The sequence below is a fragment of the Lytechinus variegatus genome, chromosome 3, assembly GCF_018143015.1.
Source record: "Lytechinus variegatus isolate NC3 chromosome 3, Lvar_3.0, whole genome shotgun sequence".
Lineage (NCBI taxonomy): Eukaryota > Metazoa > Echinodermata > Echinoidea > Temnopleuroida > Toxopneustidae > Lytechinus > Lytechinus variegatus.
Window position 1 is genome coordinate 73,501,609 of NC_054742.1, and position 17,002 is coordinate 73,518,610.

General features: G+C 36.9%; 1 protein-coding gene across 1 annotated transcript in view; it reads right to left on the reverse strand.

Moving 5' to 3' along the window:
* LOC121412152 (kinesin-like protein KIF23) overlaps nucleotides 1–17,002 on the reverse strand; it is a 58,511-nt gene that overhangs the window by 23,764 nt on the left and 17,745 nt on the right. The window contains exons 16-22 of the mRNA XM_041605058.1: nucleotides 16,403–16,505; nucleotides 15,404–15,612; nucleotides 15,074–15,184; nucleotides 13,231–13,510; nucleotides 12,703–12,845; nucleotides 11,531–11,689; nucleotides 4,059–4,126 (exon numbers count right to left, since the gene is read on the reverse strand). Of these exons, the coding sequence (XP_041460992.1) occupies nucleotides 4,059–4,126; nucleotides 11,531–11,689; nucleotides 12,703–12,845; nucleotides 13,231–13,510; nucleotides 15,074–15,184; nucleotides 15,404–15,612; nucleotides 16,403–16,505 (1,073 nt within the window). The remainder of the gene's footprint in view (nucleotides 1–4,058; nucleotides 4,127–11,530; nucleotides 11,690–12,702; nucleotides 12,846–13,230; nucleotides 13,511–15,073; nucleotides 15,185–15,403; nucleotides 15,613–16,402; nucleotides 16,506–17,002) is intronic.

Consider the following 17,002-nt stretch of genomic DNA (forward strand, 5'->3'; position numbering starts at 1 on the left):
GGATAGGCGAGAGATGGGGCTATTTAGGTTTAGATCACGTTCCTACGCAATCTTACAAAAGTAGTAGAATGAGTTTTATTACACATACCTTCAGAACATGTTCAGTATATTACAATCAAGAACAAATATTTAAAAAAATGATATGAATCATCTGATAAATTAATAACTATCTATTTGTGCTGGAAAATAGTATAGTTGAATCTGAATTTTATTTAGAAAGCTGAACAGGGCCCTATTACCTAAAAGTTACCATAATATTTAGATTTTATGCAAGGTGGCCCAGATCCCTCAGTGGGCCAGTCCAAGTAATTTTTTTAAGAACAGATTTTGCAAAGTCGAATTTTGCGTATTTAATTTGCATAGTAAGTCAACAGATTTCTTTGTTTCAAAGAGATTTGAAAAAGGGGACTAACTTCTATTTGTATCCCACATCTACATTGATAGGAACTCTGTCATGTACAAAACATTCACCCTCCAAAACAAAATAACAGGCCTCATAGTGGATGACGACAAATTAAAACACCTACGCACAACGTCAGCACTCTAATACATGATTGCATCATCAGAGATTAAGGCACACTGCCAGAAAATAATGCTAATAAGGAGGCTTCTCTCTTTTAAAAGAAGAAATCATAAAAAGGAGACTTGCAAGATGAATTTTACTTAAGAAATACATCCATTAATATATAATACAGCAATTAAATGACGTCAAGTTTTGTTTTTTGTGAAATTAAGCGAAACTTTAAATGTCATAACTTTCTTATTTTACATCCGAATTTGATGAAATTTTCAGTTTTTTGCCTGTTGGATTTTTCTCCTTTTTTTCAAATCAATTTTTTGTTGGGGTGGACTTGTCCTTTAAGAGCCTTAGGCAAGAAAAACAACTTTGGACACTAAGACACCATTCTCACTACCTTCCTAAAATTAGTTTACTAGTTTAGTGGAAACTAGTTTAACGTGTAATGAGAACGGTCGTAGCGATCTTCCAAACCGGTTCGGAATAAACACCTTACGATGTAGTTTTCAAGAACGCTTCGCCTCCTTAAACTGGTTTTAGCGTGAGGACACAATCGTTCTTCAAGAAGCGATCATTGCACAGTTTGGGCGCTACTCCACGCAACAAGTGTAGAATGCCTATGCTGCGGTTTTGAATTTCATGCGAAATGTGTCACCCTGCTGAGAGCGTTCCCATAGCAACAAGACCACTTTACGTGAAGTGATTTGGAAAACCACTTTCATGTGATCAGGAGGGAACGCTAGCAAAGCGATCTTCCAAACTTGTTTCCTGAACCGGTTTCCAGTAAACTAGTTTTAGAAAGCGTAATGAGAACAGTGTCGATGCAAGGGTTCTCTTCCAGATACTGAGGGTCTGGGGAGAGTAGACTACATAGTCTGGATTCATCACTGTTTCCAACACTTTGTTTTTTTGTGAGTCATCTTTTGACGCAAAATCCCCCTTTTCCTGTTTTTCTGCATGCATGGTGGTCAAACCCATTTACGCAGAGGGGGAAGCATCAATTTGTAAAAGCCCACGACTGGATGATATTTGTTTATTGTTTTTTCCTGTGACATGTTAAAGGCAATATAACCATATTGAATGTCATCGGAGTGAGTCCTGAGGTTTGTTTCATAAAGCTTATTATAAAACAAATTTTCAATATACAATTAAAAGCTACTGAACCCCTTCAATCTGATTGGCTGATGGTAAATTAGGCATTTGCTATCATATAAACAGGTCTTTGTGAAACGGGGCCCTGAACTGCTTAAATGATTCCTTATTCTTTACCCAGAATGCAATGTGTTTAATATGCACATTTAGCAAATCTATCCAACCCATGTGCCTGGTACATTGAGATGATTTTCAAAAAAAAAAGAAGAAAAAAGCAGGAGTGTAGTAAAGTAGTACCTTTGTATTCTTTGCAACATTTCCATGTTTAGGGGATAAACCCAGGTACATTCATGTACAGCTCAACTTAATTAGACAAGTTCTGTCTGTAGTCGTTACATATTGTGAGTCAATGAAACAAAACAAAAAATGAAATGGAATAAAATTTCTGCACATGATCATTATGACCAGGCGTAGCTCAATGAAACAAAGTGAAAACACAAAATGGGAGGAAAAAAGTCAACAACACTAACTGTAAATAGAAACCCCCTACATGCAATATTGGGAGTGGATTGCTGAAAACACCCAGAAAACATAAAACGGAAGATAACTCAATGTTATGACCAGGTTTTGGTCAAATACAAAATACAGTCCGACCTCTCTTATCCGGCCTCCCCTTTTCCGGATCTCTCTATTATCCGGACGCACACTTGCCGAGATTTTTTTTTATTAATCTAGTACCGGTACGTGAGGAAATAAGATTTCAATCTAAACTCAATCCTATACGTAAACTCACTTTGATTACATATATTTCCCAACATAGTCACCCTACACCAAACATATTTTTAAATCCCTTATCCGGATTGGTGCTGGTCCCAACGTGTCCGGATAAGAGAGGTTGGACTGTAGACAGAAACCATAGAATAAGAGCTTACATGTAAGCGTAGATCAAAACCTTCTACATGCAATATTAATAGTTGATTACTGAAAACGCCCAGAAAACATAAAACGGAAGATAACTCAATGTTATTATACAGAGCAAAGTTCTGCATGCAATCATAATAACAAGGTTTTGGTCAAATAAAATATATAGAGAAAACAGAGAATAAGAGCTTAAGTGTAGATCAAAACCTTCTACAGTTCAGTTCAGTTCAATTTATTTATTTTCTCAGCATAAAAAAATGATATATATACAATATGTACAGGAATGACAAATAGTATCAGAGAAAATTGGAAACTACAGAAAAGTTTATAAAAACTTTTAGTAGTAGTTCCCAGTACATTGAATGATATTAATATTGAATAAAAAAAAATGCACACACATCATCAACAAACACCAGCAAACACACAGGGAGAATGGGGCCGTAAATGTATGAGATTAAAGCAAAGAGAAAGGAAACAAATAATTTTGCAAATTCATTTACTAGTATATACATTCTTTTTAGCTTAGATTTAAATGACGTAATTGTTGTTGAGCACTTAATTTCATCGGGGAGATTATTCCAAATACGTGGGCCACAATGCCTTAATGAATTTAGAATTTGTGTTTTAACCTTGGGATAATGAAAATTATTACTTGAGCGAGTATTGTGACAATTAACGGAATTGTTTATTAAAAACATACGGGATACATGCAATATCAATAGTTGATCACTGAAAATTGCCAGAAAATACAACATAATTCAATGTTATTCAATGTTATTATTTGGAGCAAAGTTCTGTATGCAATCATTTAAGAATGAGTGAGCGAGAATGGCGTATCAGTCCACTGATCTAGTGTGTCAACGTAGTCTTCTGTCTATTTTCAATAAAGATATGCATATATTTTAGAATTTGCTGTACGTATGTCCACATGAAACAGAGTGATAGCAAGCGGGTCATGACATGCTGCCCAACCCGGAAGATCTGGCGTACCATCACGTCATGACCCGGTCAGCTGATGCGAAGGTGCAACTTGTGCACACTTGCTCTTTATTAAACTTAATTTGATTCATTTTTAATGTGATTTAGGACATACAGCGATAGAAATTTTGGAGTTCAGAAAATAATTTCAAATACAATAAACATAATGCATCGTACAAATTACACTAATTATGTGTAAATTCACTGAAAAATGTATTTTTATGGGAAAAGATCCATTGCAATTGATCTTCATGCTGAGCTTGAGTGGTTGAAATGACGTCACTCACATGCACATGGACCATAATTTAGAACGGCGGAATGCAGGTAGCGAGGTTCACTATTCTGCTAGTCAGCGTAGGTGAGGACGTGACGCATACATATATGGCAGGCTAAAAAATTATTCAACAATAGGGAAATAAGTTCTGCACATGATCATTATAACTAGGTGTGGCTCAATGAAACAGACAGAAAACATGCAATGGGAGATAATTACATCATGATTTCTGCATTATTAAAAACCACAAAAATGTATGAGAAGGGAGAAACTTACTTGTTGGCCACAGTGTGTACAGCTGATATTGTTGAAGACCCAGCCTTGTGTTCAAGCCCAACAGCACACTGCACAAGAAAGATAAAATAAAGTGCATTAAAGGCACTGGTTAACATCAATATGACTTTAACAAAAATTGGTGATGCAAGGGACTTATGGCATTTCTTTTTTTCCAGTCCAGGATTTTAGAATTGCAAATTTCATTTTATACTTGATGTGTGTTCTTTTCATTGTTGTTAGTGCTTTGGGCCATTTTGGGAAAAGTGCAGTACATGAATAATAACAAGGTACCAATTGTCACCTCCTCTGTGATATGTTCTAAAATTAATGTCCTGATAACATAGCATCAAAAATCATTATCTAGTGCTTTTTAGTATGAAACTAGAGTGACCACATCCCATCCCAATTTTATTCCATGTATGTGTTACAATTTGAATCCCCAGGGGGACAACTTAAATGACGATATTCCAGTCACAGATCTCTTAACCCTAAATAGACTGGGCTATTTCGACGCCTAAGACAGGGGGGGGGGGCTGATTCAGCCCTCCCCTATGATCTACGCTGTCGATCGTGCAATCGCGATGAAAATTGGCATGCGTGTTACCCATGGCATTATCTAAAAAACTATAATATCAAATTCTGCGAAAAATCTCATTGCTCATTAATTATGCTAATTTATGCATAAAAAGTTTTCTCTAATTGATGAAATAATGCCCCTAAAAAAAATGTTAATTTTTCTTTCACATACTCTAGATAGGCATCTGATCAAATTTATTTTTCAAAAATTTCAAAAAAAATTTTTATTTTTATGTATTCTATTGTTTTATTTCTTTGTTTTTCAACTTTTTGTTTTTTTATTGTTTTTTCAATGGAAATTGTCAGGGAATTTATTTTGACCATAAACAAGATAAAATTAATTGATTTTAAGCAGTAAAAGGAAAAAAATATTATACATTTATGAATTTTGGCTAAAAACACTATTTGCATTGGATTTGTACACAAATTCACGTTTTTGAGTAATTTGGGGTCTGCATGCTCTTACGAAATGTTGCGTAATTTCTGAACCACGTACCTGGGGGGTCACAATTTTGGTCTCAAAAGTTGCGCCAGACTTGAAAGTAAAAAGTCAGCAAGTGGATTTATTGCGAAAAATGTCGAGGGGGGGGGGGGCTGAATCAGCCCCCCCCCCATCTTCTTAGGGTCAAAAGTGCACAAATTTGACTTTTTTTCTTTCCCAAGCATTTTTATCATCCATATCAAAACATTAAATATAATGCACGTAAAAGTTTGGGATTTTTAGACCTTTGTACTATTATTAATGCTAACCCAAGTATTTGGATTTAAGTAAAGAAAAACAACACCCCCCCAAAAAAAAAAAAAACAGTCATCCACAATGATCATTTTATATAAAGTGGCTGAGCCATATGTATAGTGTTTTTTTTTTTAATAGTGATTAATTTTTGTTAGCCAATGATTATGTTCATTTTGATGCATACAAGATTCACAGAAAAATGATAGTATACTATGAAGTTGTTAGTAACATTATATGAGATTAATTGGACATCCATTTGAAAGACAACAAGAGAGGACTGCTGGGTCCAGTCTTACAAAGAGCTGTGATTGATCCGATCGACCACAATTACAAAAAGCCAGCAACATCCACACATAAATGTAAGTTTGTTCGAAATATTTTCTAGATATCCTGTATATCCATGCATTCTTTGTTTTCTTGAAAAAGTTTGTATGCTTCTCTACAAAGGACATTGTGAAAATTTCCTGTAGAAAAAAATATGACAATGATGATTTTCCACATGTATGCTTGCAGTTTTGGTCAATCAGATCAATCTTGACTCTTTATAAGACAAATGTTGGCATATGAACCAAAAGACAGATCATCAAGAGGAAGTATTTCCTCTAGACTAGATCACCAAAGTCTTGTTTCCGTAGTTCATACCGTTGGTCATACAGTGCACTGGGGAAATACCATGCTATGACTGAGTCATACTTCTGTGTACATCAAGTGTGGGTTCCCATGTATACAGCAACTTGTATGTTTTTTTATTTCCAGTTAACTGCTATACAGTGACTTAAGTCTGCTTGCATACCCTTCACTCAAGTTAAGGGGTCTGAATAAGCAGCCTACAATGACTCATGCACTGAAGGCCAAATAGAAACAGCAAGCTTTATATATATGTGATAGTCTTGTGTGACTACCCTCTTGTTGATCAAAGTTCAATCAGGGTCTGTGCCTGAAGACTAGTGACACAGGGGTTCAACAAAATATTGAAACATGCATTCCATCAGGAACTTTATAGAAAGCAAATCCTCACAAAAGCAACAGATCATTCTACAGGGTTCCCAGCTTTTCAAGAAAACAAAATTCCCTGATGAAGTTTAAAAATTCCCTCATAATTACCCATTCCCAGTTTTGCATGTTTTCTAAGTTGTTGCAGTGAATTGCACATATTTTCAGTATAATAACAATAATGTAAAACTAATTAGTACCACCATAACCAGTCATTCAATGGACGTTGTTTTGATATGCAACATAACATAACAGAGTCTGAATGACTATGTGCTTTCGACTTTTGGGCTTATCAAAATTCCCTGATTTTTCCCTGACTGGAAAAAAAATGAAATAATTTTCCCTGATGGGCTGGGAACCCCGACCAATCAAGTCATTATATATATTGGAACACATGCATAGTCAATATACTACACTGTACTTAATGGACATGGTTACATCTGTGGCCAATTCAGAATCCCTAAAAGTAAAGTGTTTACAACTTTTGATAATTCAAAACTTTAATAAACATAAATATCATATTCAAACCATAGCAAACAAGTATGACGAGAGCACATTTATTACTGGACCTTTTCATGATTAACGTAATGCACAAAAGCTTCACAGACCATCATATACGGTTCAAACCAGATTCAAGATCAACTTTGTGAATTCCTTCTTGCTGAAGGAAAACAAGCCATGGCTACAATTTGAACCCACAATGCTATGTTTCAAAGGTGTGAGTCAGAACCACTAGACCACGATGCACCCACAGGGAACACAAAAGTTAAAACAGCAAGTTTCTTGTCCCCAAAATTGGAATGTTCCCATTTCATGATAGCACTTGACAGATAGGTATGGTAGCTTAGCTAGACCAAATGGTTGGTAGACGAAGCAGTTAAAGACCGACCAGGATTAGACCATGCAGGATAAGACCATACAGAAAGCAGGCGAAGCGGGTGTAGACCAATCGGCAATTCACCCCTAGATAACCGAATCCCACAAGGTTGTCCTTTGCATAAGGACAGGCCTTTGACCACTAACACACAGGGTACGGGTGTCCGTCTATCACACATGAAGGATGTATGGAACACCACAACAGTTGCTTATCTTAATGAAGTGTGCAGACACACATGCCCCTATACACCTGTCTATTACAGTCAGACTGCAGGTCCCCAAAAAGTGGCTTCTTTCATCCAAGTGATATTCATGACTTGAGATGTTTTGCATATTTAATGAGCTTGATGCGGACCAAAACACCTCTTTTCATTCGGTCATTGCTGCTCTCATTGTGCATCGAATTTCATGAATTTGGCATCATTGTAAAGACAAAGAATCATTCTTTCATGTCATGTGTTTGGATTTATTCAAAGATTTTGTAATATAGGTTAAAAGTTTGATCTAAAATATGCTAAAAAATAAATATTTTCACCTGACAAAAGCTGCTATTTTCACACTTTATTTCTGTTTGAGCCCAAATGATTTTTATATCATGATAAAGCTGAATATGTATGCTTTGAAATGATATAGGTTTCAAAATAAGAATTGGTTTAATCGGGTCAAGATCACACTTTTCATTTGCCAAGTACATATAGCAGTTTGAAAGCAAGAATACTGCACTCTGATTGGTCAAAGAGACCACACAATGGCAAATTCCAACGGTCCCAGTGCCTGGGTTCGTGGGAAGGTCACACTTCCCATGTGGTAATCTCCTCAAATACCCCGCGCCTGTTTTTCTGTGAACCTTATCCAGCCAATCAGAACTCTGGATTTCATGCAAGTACAAAATTTCAGAAATCTCGTCTTGTACCTTGGTGGGAAAAGTGTGATCTTGACCCGATTAAAAGGTGCCGTATATCAAGAGTGGCATTGTGAGAAAGTACAGAAGTTCAGCTTTATGGTGATATAGATATCATTGAGGCTCAAAATAAAAAGTTTTGCACAATTTGCAAAAGAAAACAGAGGAAGAAAATTCAGGTTTGAGGCACATTTTCAGGCCAGATATTTACTTATTTAACAAAATATTGTATACAAAATAAATGACCAATATGAAAGAGTAACTTTTACTCTATCTGATGGTGCAATAATATTTCATTTAACTTGAGGTTAAAACAGGTAAATTCTTAGTGAAAGAAAATCTCACGAATCACGAGATTTTGCAAGGAGGAGGATTCAGCCACGAGATGATTTGGATGAATCTGGCCTTTTTGCTCATTAGCATAGGGACCTGCGGTCTGACTGATTAACTGACTGGCAAAGCTTACTGCTTCAAACCACTAGCATGATGAACTAAGTAACTTGATAATGACCTCATGTTAACAGCACGATGCATGTGCTCCTCACCAGAAAATTACACAAAAACATGCAAGTCAGGTACAAGTGTACAGAAAATTCAAATTTGGCAATGAGCTGCCAATTTGGCAATTGGCAGCAATATCTTTTTATTAAAAAAAATAACAGGAAAGCAGTTTAACCTGTGCCAAACTACAAAAATGAGATAAAAATGAGGTCGTGTAAGATCCGATTTTGCAGCTCTTGACAGTAAACATGATAATTTGTGCGCTCATGTAAACATTCTGAAAAGTAGGAGTAATGCGAACAAACCCATGAATCTCAGGAGGACAAACATGACACATTAGAAACCGTGGCCAAAGACATGAAGCAACACAACTGTTTCAAAGCTCTGTTACCCTTCCTGCTATTTCCCCCTCCTTGGTTGTTTTGACTGTAACAAGCAAGGACACATCCTGTGGTTTGATGGAGAAGGGGGGGGGGTAGCGGTATGGAGAAGGGCAATAACATGTCATAAACACTTGTGTCATGTGACCGATGAATGAACTTCTAATGCCAGAGCCAATGTGCTCTTCCTGTGCGTGACCGAGTTTTGTTTGCAATGTGGTACACACAAACATGAATCAGGAGCTGTTTACTCAGCATGTTATTAGTTCAGGCTAGGTCGAAGCACCTCTATCACCCCCCCCCCATTCTCCGAGGTCTTGAACTTTTAACTTAATCTACTGGACTACTCCCCCGCCCCCAGTACGGGAACTCCCACACAACATCAAAAGTACATAGCTCTTGTAAGAAGATGATAGCTTGCCAAAATCATAATAGGTAGACTTGGATTTGAAATAATTTAATTTCCTGTTGCTTTCATTGGGTCGTATGTTGTTTTGTAGCAGCAACCCAGAGGAAAGTATAATACTTTAAGAAGGTTGTTTTTGTAAAGAGAATTACAATGTTTCAGTGAGGTGGGGGGGAGTGTTCACAAAAAATATCTATATCTGACTTAAAAGACAAATGCCAGTTCGTACAGTGTCCAATAGAACTTAAGTGTCCGAATGTGCCCAAAGGATTCTGCAAGATTTGCGTAATTTGCTTAGAAATAAGCAAGGAAAATAAAGCATGATATTCCAGCCATCTATCAGGTATTTTTCAAGCAACATCAATATGCTGTCCCACATGTGCCTATCTTTGCTGGCAATCTTCAGTGTGATCATGTTTCAGCTTTGATTTCAGGATTTTACAGAATTCAGTCGATGTAAATTTAACAGATCTAGATCCACTATGACAAAGTGACAATTAACCTTGGTCTCAGACTTTCTTGTGAAATCAGTGTTAAATGCAACAACTTTCAATAATCCTTAACTACATGTAGGCTTACTGTATATAAAAATTGACACATGCGCATAACTGAACTTAATGCAATCAGGTATAGCCTACCAACCTGCAACTGAGAAAGCATGAACAATTACGACATACAGGCCCTCAAAACATTTTTTTTCCCTTAAAAAAATATTCCCAAACTCCCTGTGATTCACTCCCCCTGAAGATGATCATCTGTCAGATCAACAAGATTTTACGACAAGAAAGTTGACCTTCTGAAAAGGGGAAACTCCCTCACGTGTCTGGGGCAGGCATGACACATTGGACATCACATGACTCAGAAGACGTATCACGTGTGATCTGAAGCATGTGATCTCGCCAAGGAAATAAGCCCTTCATCATTGGGAATGTGTATTTCAACCATTGGATTTGAGTTGTGCCTTGATCAAAGTATATATCCTAAGTATATTGTGGCTTCCCTCCTATCTAAATATATGTATATTTGTACTTTTTTTTTTAATTGACCCTGTCTACATGTGCTGCAGGTCAATTTTTATGTGCATATATACAAATAAATAAAATAATAAAAATAAACTGAAATAAATCAAGACCAAAAAAAGAAACTTTGAAACTGGATAAACACAAGGTTTGGGTGGGGAATTTGAGGGGGTGCAAAACTGGCAATCAATCGATAGTCTTCTTCTTAGAACAGACAGTACATTTCTATAATTCAAAGTAATTCCAATTGCAAATTTGCAAGTGATATTTGCGACTGGGAACTTATTGCCAACAAAACCCATGAATATACTGCTTAAAATTTGCTTTATAGAGTTGGATCATGGCCTTATAGAATACTGGCCACAGATATAATTGTTCTATTATACATAAGTTGACAAGAATGTCATGCTTTTCTGGTAGAGTTTTATGATGACAACTGCTACAAGCTACTGAAATTCTAGCTTATCTGATTGGATGAGAATAAATATAGTACATAAAAGTCACTGAATATTTTCTTTGAATATCATTTCCCTGGTTCTCACTTCGTTTTTTGCCCTTCAACCTACATTTGGTCCTGTGGTCAGCGGATCTTTAATCAATTTTGGTCCTTGTTCTACCCCCTCCCCTATACCTCCCAACCCCCATTACAATTTATCTTACCCTTGTTTCTACATTTATCCCATTACCGCTGTACTGATCAGGGTCGTCTTCAACCTTACCTTTGGTCCTCATGACAGCTGTTGTCTGTGGATCTTTGGTCAATCTTGGTCTTTGTTCACCCCCTCCCCAATCCTCATTACGATTCATGTTACCCTTGTCTCGGTATCTGTCTATTCTCGGGGTCGTCTTCAACCCTTTGTTTGGTCCTCATGACAGCTGTGGTCAGCGGATCATCAGTCAATCTTGGTTTTAGTACCATCCCCTCCCTGATCCTCATTGCAATTTATCTTACCCTTGTCTCTACATCAGTCCATTCTCGGGGTCGTCTTCAACCCTTCGTTTGGTCCTCATGACAGCTGTGGTCTTTGGTCAATAATGGTCTTAGTGCCACCCCCTCCCTGATCCTCAATACAATTCATCTTACCCTTGTCTCTACATCCGTCCATTCACCACTGTACTGCTCAGGGTCATCTTCCACCCTTCGTTTGGTCCTCGTGGTGGTCAGCGGATCTTCCGACTTCAACTTCTCAACATCAGTGAACTGTACTGCCCGTCCACCGCCTCTGGTTGGTATCACTTCAGCCTAATAATAATAATAATAGTGTATATTTGTAGAGCGCACACACCGTCAGTAGACGCTCATGGCGCTAGCCGAGCAACAGTTCTCTTTTACAATGTAAAAATTATATTTTATAGAAATTTATATAAATACTACACAAGAACCATGAACAAGTACGATGTAAGAATAATAATAATAATTTCACATCTGGTTCATTCACCCCAACCCATCCATCAGCCCATCATCATGCGGAACCCAGTGCCCTCTAGCTGCCCCGTTCACTGACAATTTAAGGGCCTAAGGACCAAACATAAGATGCAACACATAAAAACACCCAAAACTATGACAGTTTCCTTCTCATTTACAATATCTGAGAATGAAATGTAAGAAAACATAAATTACTAACAGTAATTAAAAAGGTTTTATTGCTGAATATAAATTGCTTAAATACTTTGGTAGACTTATAAAGAAATTTTTTTTCTAATTTTCTTTTCATGGCTTCTATTTCAAGCTCCAGAAACGTTTACAAATTAAGTGGGTGATTTGAGTACTGGAAAAAGTAAAGTCTAGACCAAATGGAGATTAGACTTATTTTATATAAGTACTAATAATAACAATAATACTAACATGTTTATATAGCGAATATCGGCACTGCCATATGCATCGCTATATGGATAGACTACATGGATTAAACTAATTAGATTTAACCCATATGGAATAAGACTTTCTGAAATGTAGTGCAACTCTTAGTAAATCAAGTGAATCTCAATCCTTTCAAACTTGTAATAAAACAATTTGTTTTAACATTCAGGGCTGTGAGTGATCACAAATAAAAAAAAAGAGCTGAAAAAAGCTGAAGAGTGTTGAATAAAGCTGAAATTGTGGAAAAGAGCTCCCATGGCTTTTGTAGAGGAGAAAGCTAGAACAAATCAAAAGCAAAAAAAGTCGAAAGTGAAACCAGCTACAAAGAAGCTGAAGACTTCAAAGGATGAACAAATCATCCTTTTAACCTGTGTAAGTTTTTGCTGCTTCCTTACCTTATAGATCTTGGTCTCCAGTTCTCCAGCGGAGTCTTCCTCTTGGTGGGTCAGCATGTAGTTATCTGTCTTCCTGATATCCTTCATGGATGGATTGGATACACGCTTGGCATTCTTGGATTTGTTGGGCTGCAGGACCGTTTCTGATCGATCAAAACAAGAAATGCACGCAATGTTATATCACCAAGCACAGGAAACAGCAACTGGAGATAAAGCCGCAACAATACCAAAGACGCTACAAAGGGAAAACTGGACAGTCAATAGATTGTGGAATGATATGCTTGGGTAGGGTACCCACAAAGCGCTGGGTAGCTACAAGTATATAACTATACTGTCATTCGAGCTATCCATATTCAAATCTTTCATGTAAAATAATGCTTTTTTCTTTTCATTGGGACTTGCTTCTCCAGGCACTACTGAAGAATTCTGAATTATATGTGACTGGATTTCTGGAAAGTACTTACACCCATTTACAATTGACTTTCTTGAATTTCATTTTGAGATATTAGCAATTATCTCCCCACTTACCTGTGTCCAGGGTCTCAACGGGTTGGTGATCGATCCAGACGCTGTTGGAGGCTGACCGCGATCGACGATGTCGCAGCCTGACCGGTGGTGGGTTGGTCTTCCTCTGCGGGGGAGGTGACTTGGATCGATTGAAGCTCTCAGCCAGCACCTCCTTGGCTGCTTTTTTGGCGCTCTCCTCCTCCTCGTGGCCCTGGACGATCTCCTTCAGCTGGCGGAGCTTCTCCTCCCGGACCCACATCTCTGTCTGCATCTTCAGCTCCGTCTGCCGTACCCTCTTAGCCTACAATAGACATAATTATAATATAGGGGGTTAATTGCCTATTCGTCTACTGCCAACATCCTCTCACCACACGGTCTACTTTCATTTAGTCTAATGCCATTCCCGACCATCAACATTTCTTCTAACAACCATTTGATCCAATCATCACTTTGTCTAATCACTATTTCATCTCATAACCAAATGGTCTAATATCCATTTCATTTTCATTCATATTGCACAATTAACACTTTAGTCCAATCAGACCAAATGGTATATGGACTAAATGGCAATTGGACCAACTGGTTATTAGATGGAATGGCATCTTGGGCCCATTCAAAACTTTGATAAAGGTTCAATAATGTGAGATATATTCCGGTATCCTTTTACACTCAATCTTCAGAAAGTGCAGTGCTCTTTGAATCTTCTTCATGTCACCCATTAATTTTTGAAGAATATTTTTTAATTTTTTATTTGAAAATAGTCAGCATGCTCTCAGCAAAGCTAAGTACTTTTTAAAACAGGCCATGTAAACACTTACTTAGTACGTGTAAACACACTTTAGTGACTGCATATCAGAATGCTACAAACAATGTTATATCCTGAAATTTTAGCCTATTCCATGATTAAAAAAACAATTACTGAAACAGAAAAAAAAATACTTATTTTAATTTCGATCAGGTGATCAAAATAAACTTTAATGTTTATCAAAAAAATACATCCACTTTTAGGACAGACACATTCATACAATCTGATAATAAATAAGCACCATAAACCTGGCTCTCCAATGAATTACTACAAAACACTAAAAAAAACATTTAAATAATTCAAGTACCTCTATCTTATTGAAGTCCAAGAAATCAAGGTTACTTTTTACATTATTATAGACCTATATTGAGTATGTTTCCGCCTAGTTTATGTGAACCACACATGAAATATTAAAACAGGCAGAATATAAATTACGCTGAAAATCGCTGCCAGAGGTAAGCTCACAGGGGGTCTGTAGTACTTTCTCAAAAGAAAAACAAAGCCTAACATGTGTATTCCAGTAAAATTTCATGCTTATCTTGGGAATCACTGAGCATTGGATTTACCTTATTCTATCAAAATTATTTGACATATTATTATACAAAGCACTCTGGTGAAGGACCTGGGCCTCATTTCACTTAAAAATGCTATGATTGCAACTCTTGCTGGAATGTCAACTTTCATTGGAAGAGCCAATCAGGAAGCAGAATTTTCACTGTTGTCATGGTAGTTGACATTCCAGCTGATTTGCAGTCATATCAACTTTTTATGAAATGGGGCCCTGGAGGGGTTTTTCACGGAGTGTTAAGTATGACTTTTAGTCATGCTTGAATGCCGACAAGCATTCTGTGTACCAATCTTAATGATTGGTATGAAGTAGTGCACATCCTAACTGCGAATGTAAGTGCGACTTTTAATCACATTTAAAATCTTTGTGAAACATTCCCTTGGTACACTGTACATTTTCTTTTTCATTCAAAAATAGAGATGTCTTACAGATATATCAGTACATTTACTCTCATATCTTCCATTGAAAATTGATGACCCGCTTATACTCACACATTCCTTTTCCCATTTATCTCTCTGGTTACTGACGGCTCCCTTGAGGGCTTGTTTCAGACGAGCTCTTTCTTGCGTTTCCATCTGAATCATTTTTTCCTTCTCAGAAAGCTGAAATATGTAAATTAAAAAGAAATTATATTTATTGGGTACATATGAAAGTGATCTTTGTCTTTTTTTGTAAGTTTCTTCTGGAATATGAAATTCTAGAGAGATTCAAGCTGTAGTGAATACATGTTGGTGGGATGCTTTTCTTCTGATTTGGCATTCCCGGATGAATAAAGGTTAAAGGGGAATCCAGCCTTAGCTAAAAAAACAAAATGCTCTTACCTCTGTAGCCATCTCTCGTTTGTCTTTCTCGTACATGTTGTGAGTGCGTTGCAGCATGGCGTTGTCCTGTTCCAGGGAACGGATGCGCTTCTCGTTTCGTTCATTTTCCCGCGTCTTAGAGCTCAGTTTGGCTGATAGCTCTGCGACGGTGGTGCGGAGGTGATCCAACTCGTGATCTCTTTCAACCAGCATTGCCCGAAAAGCGCCTTCTGTGTGTAAAACGAGACAATAAGAGGATGTTGGTAAGTAGAGTAAGTAAGAGCCTTAGACAAAATATACTCATATTTTTTATTGCTTCATTCATATTTCATACTTGCAGTTTTGTTACATCTTGAAAAGTTAGAAAAAAAGAAATTATAACTTAAGGTTCTAATATAATTGTGAGAAAATTAGGAAACTTTTTGCAGTATTCTTAATTCCATAGTTTTGCTTGGCTAATCAAAGGTTTGAAATTTAATATCATTGGATAGTTTCATATGGGCAATTCCACAGGTTGGTCCAAATCATGTAATGTGAGTAACCGACACATTCCAAAGATATGCCAGGAGCATAATAGAATTCCCAAGTCTTGTTTTTATACAAAGGATAGTCAGACTGTGTACTTTGTTGTGATAAGGAGATGTTTAGTTCCTATCAATAATAATGGAGTTACAGCTCCAAGTATGAGTCAAGGTGTCTCAAATGTAACGTGAGTAACCGTGGAATAGCCCATATGTCAAAAAAACTATATTATGACCCTGCTCTAATATTGACATTATGATATATACCCTAAACTCAGTTAAAAGTAATATACAGTCAAAACTGTCATTATTGCCACCCAGGAAAAACAGAATAGCGGCCATCGGCGACAGGCGGCCTCTTTGACAAGGTTATATAACACAGACACACATTTATTTTCAAATGAGAGACAATTTGGTTGCCATTAGAACAGATTTTCACTACAGACAGGTTGCCGATAAGCAAGTTTGTACATCGATGGACAAGAGTTTTTTCCCTTACGTTTTCTTGCAAGTTCATCCTCCATGGTTCTCCTCCTTTTCTGTCTCTCCGCCAAAAAGGCAATGAGATTAGAGAGGGTGTCCTCGTCCGAAGGATCGGAAATCTAAAATGGGACATATGATAATAATAATATGCAACATTTATCATACTTTATACAATGTAGATTATTATTCTAAGCACTGCACTCCCTTACTCTGGCAACATCCTAGCTATAGGCCTGATCTCACTGGTTTTACGAAATTTAAGGGTAATTAGTGTCCATATTCTTTGTATGCTGGTTAAGGTAATGTATGTTATTGTTGCTCTTTTTTTCTGTAGGAATTTGATCTGTTAATAGTTCTCCTGTGTTGAATGCATGCTCTTATGGAATATTTACATCCATTCATTAGTTTAATTATCAATAATTGCTAAGTTTAATTTCATGAAAGTATATGCTGGGTCATTTTCCTGGTGCACTCTAGGTTAATGTTTTATAGTCAATTTCTCCAGGTACCCCTTATGGGGTGCCTGGATACTCCTTTTTTTCCTCCTCCTTTTCAGTTCTTTCTCAACTGCACTATGGGAATGACCTTTTAAAGTTTTATACTCTTTATTGTGTAA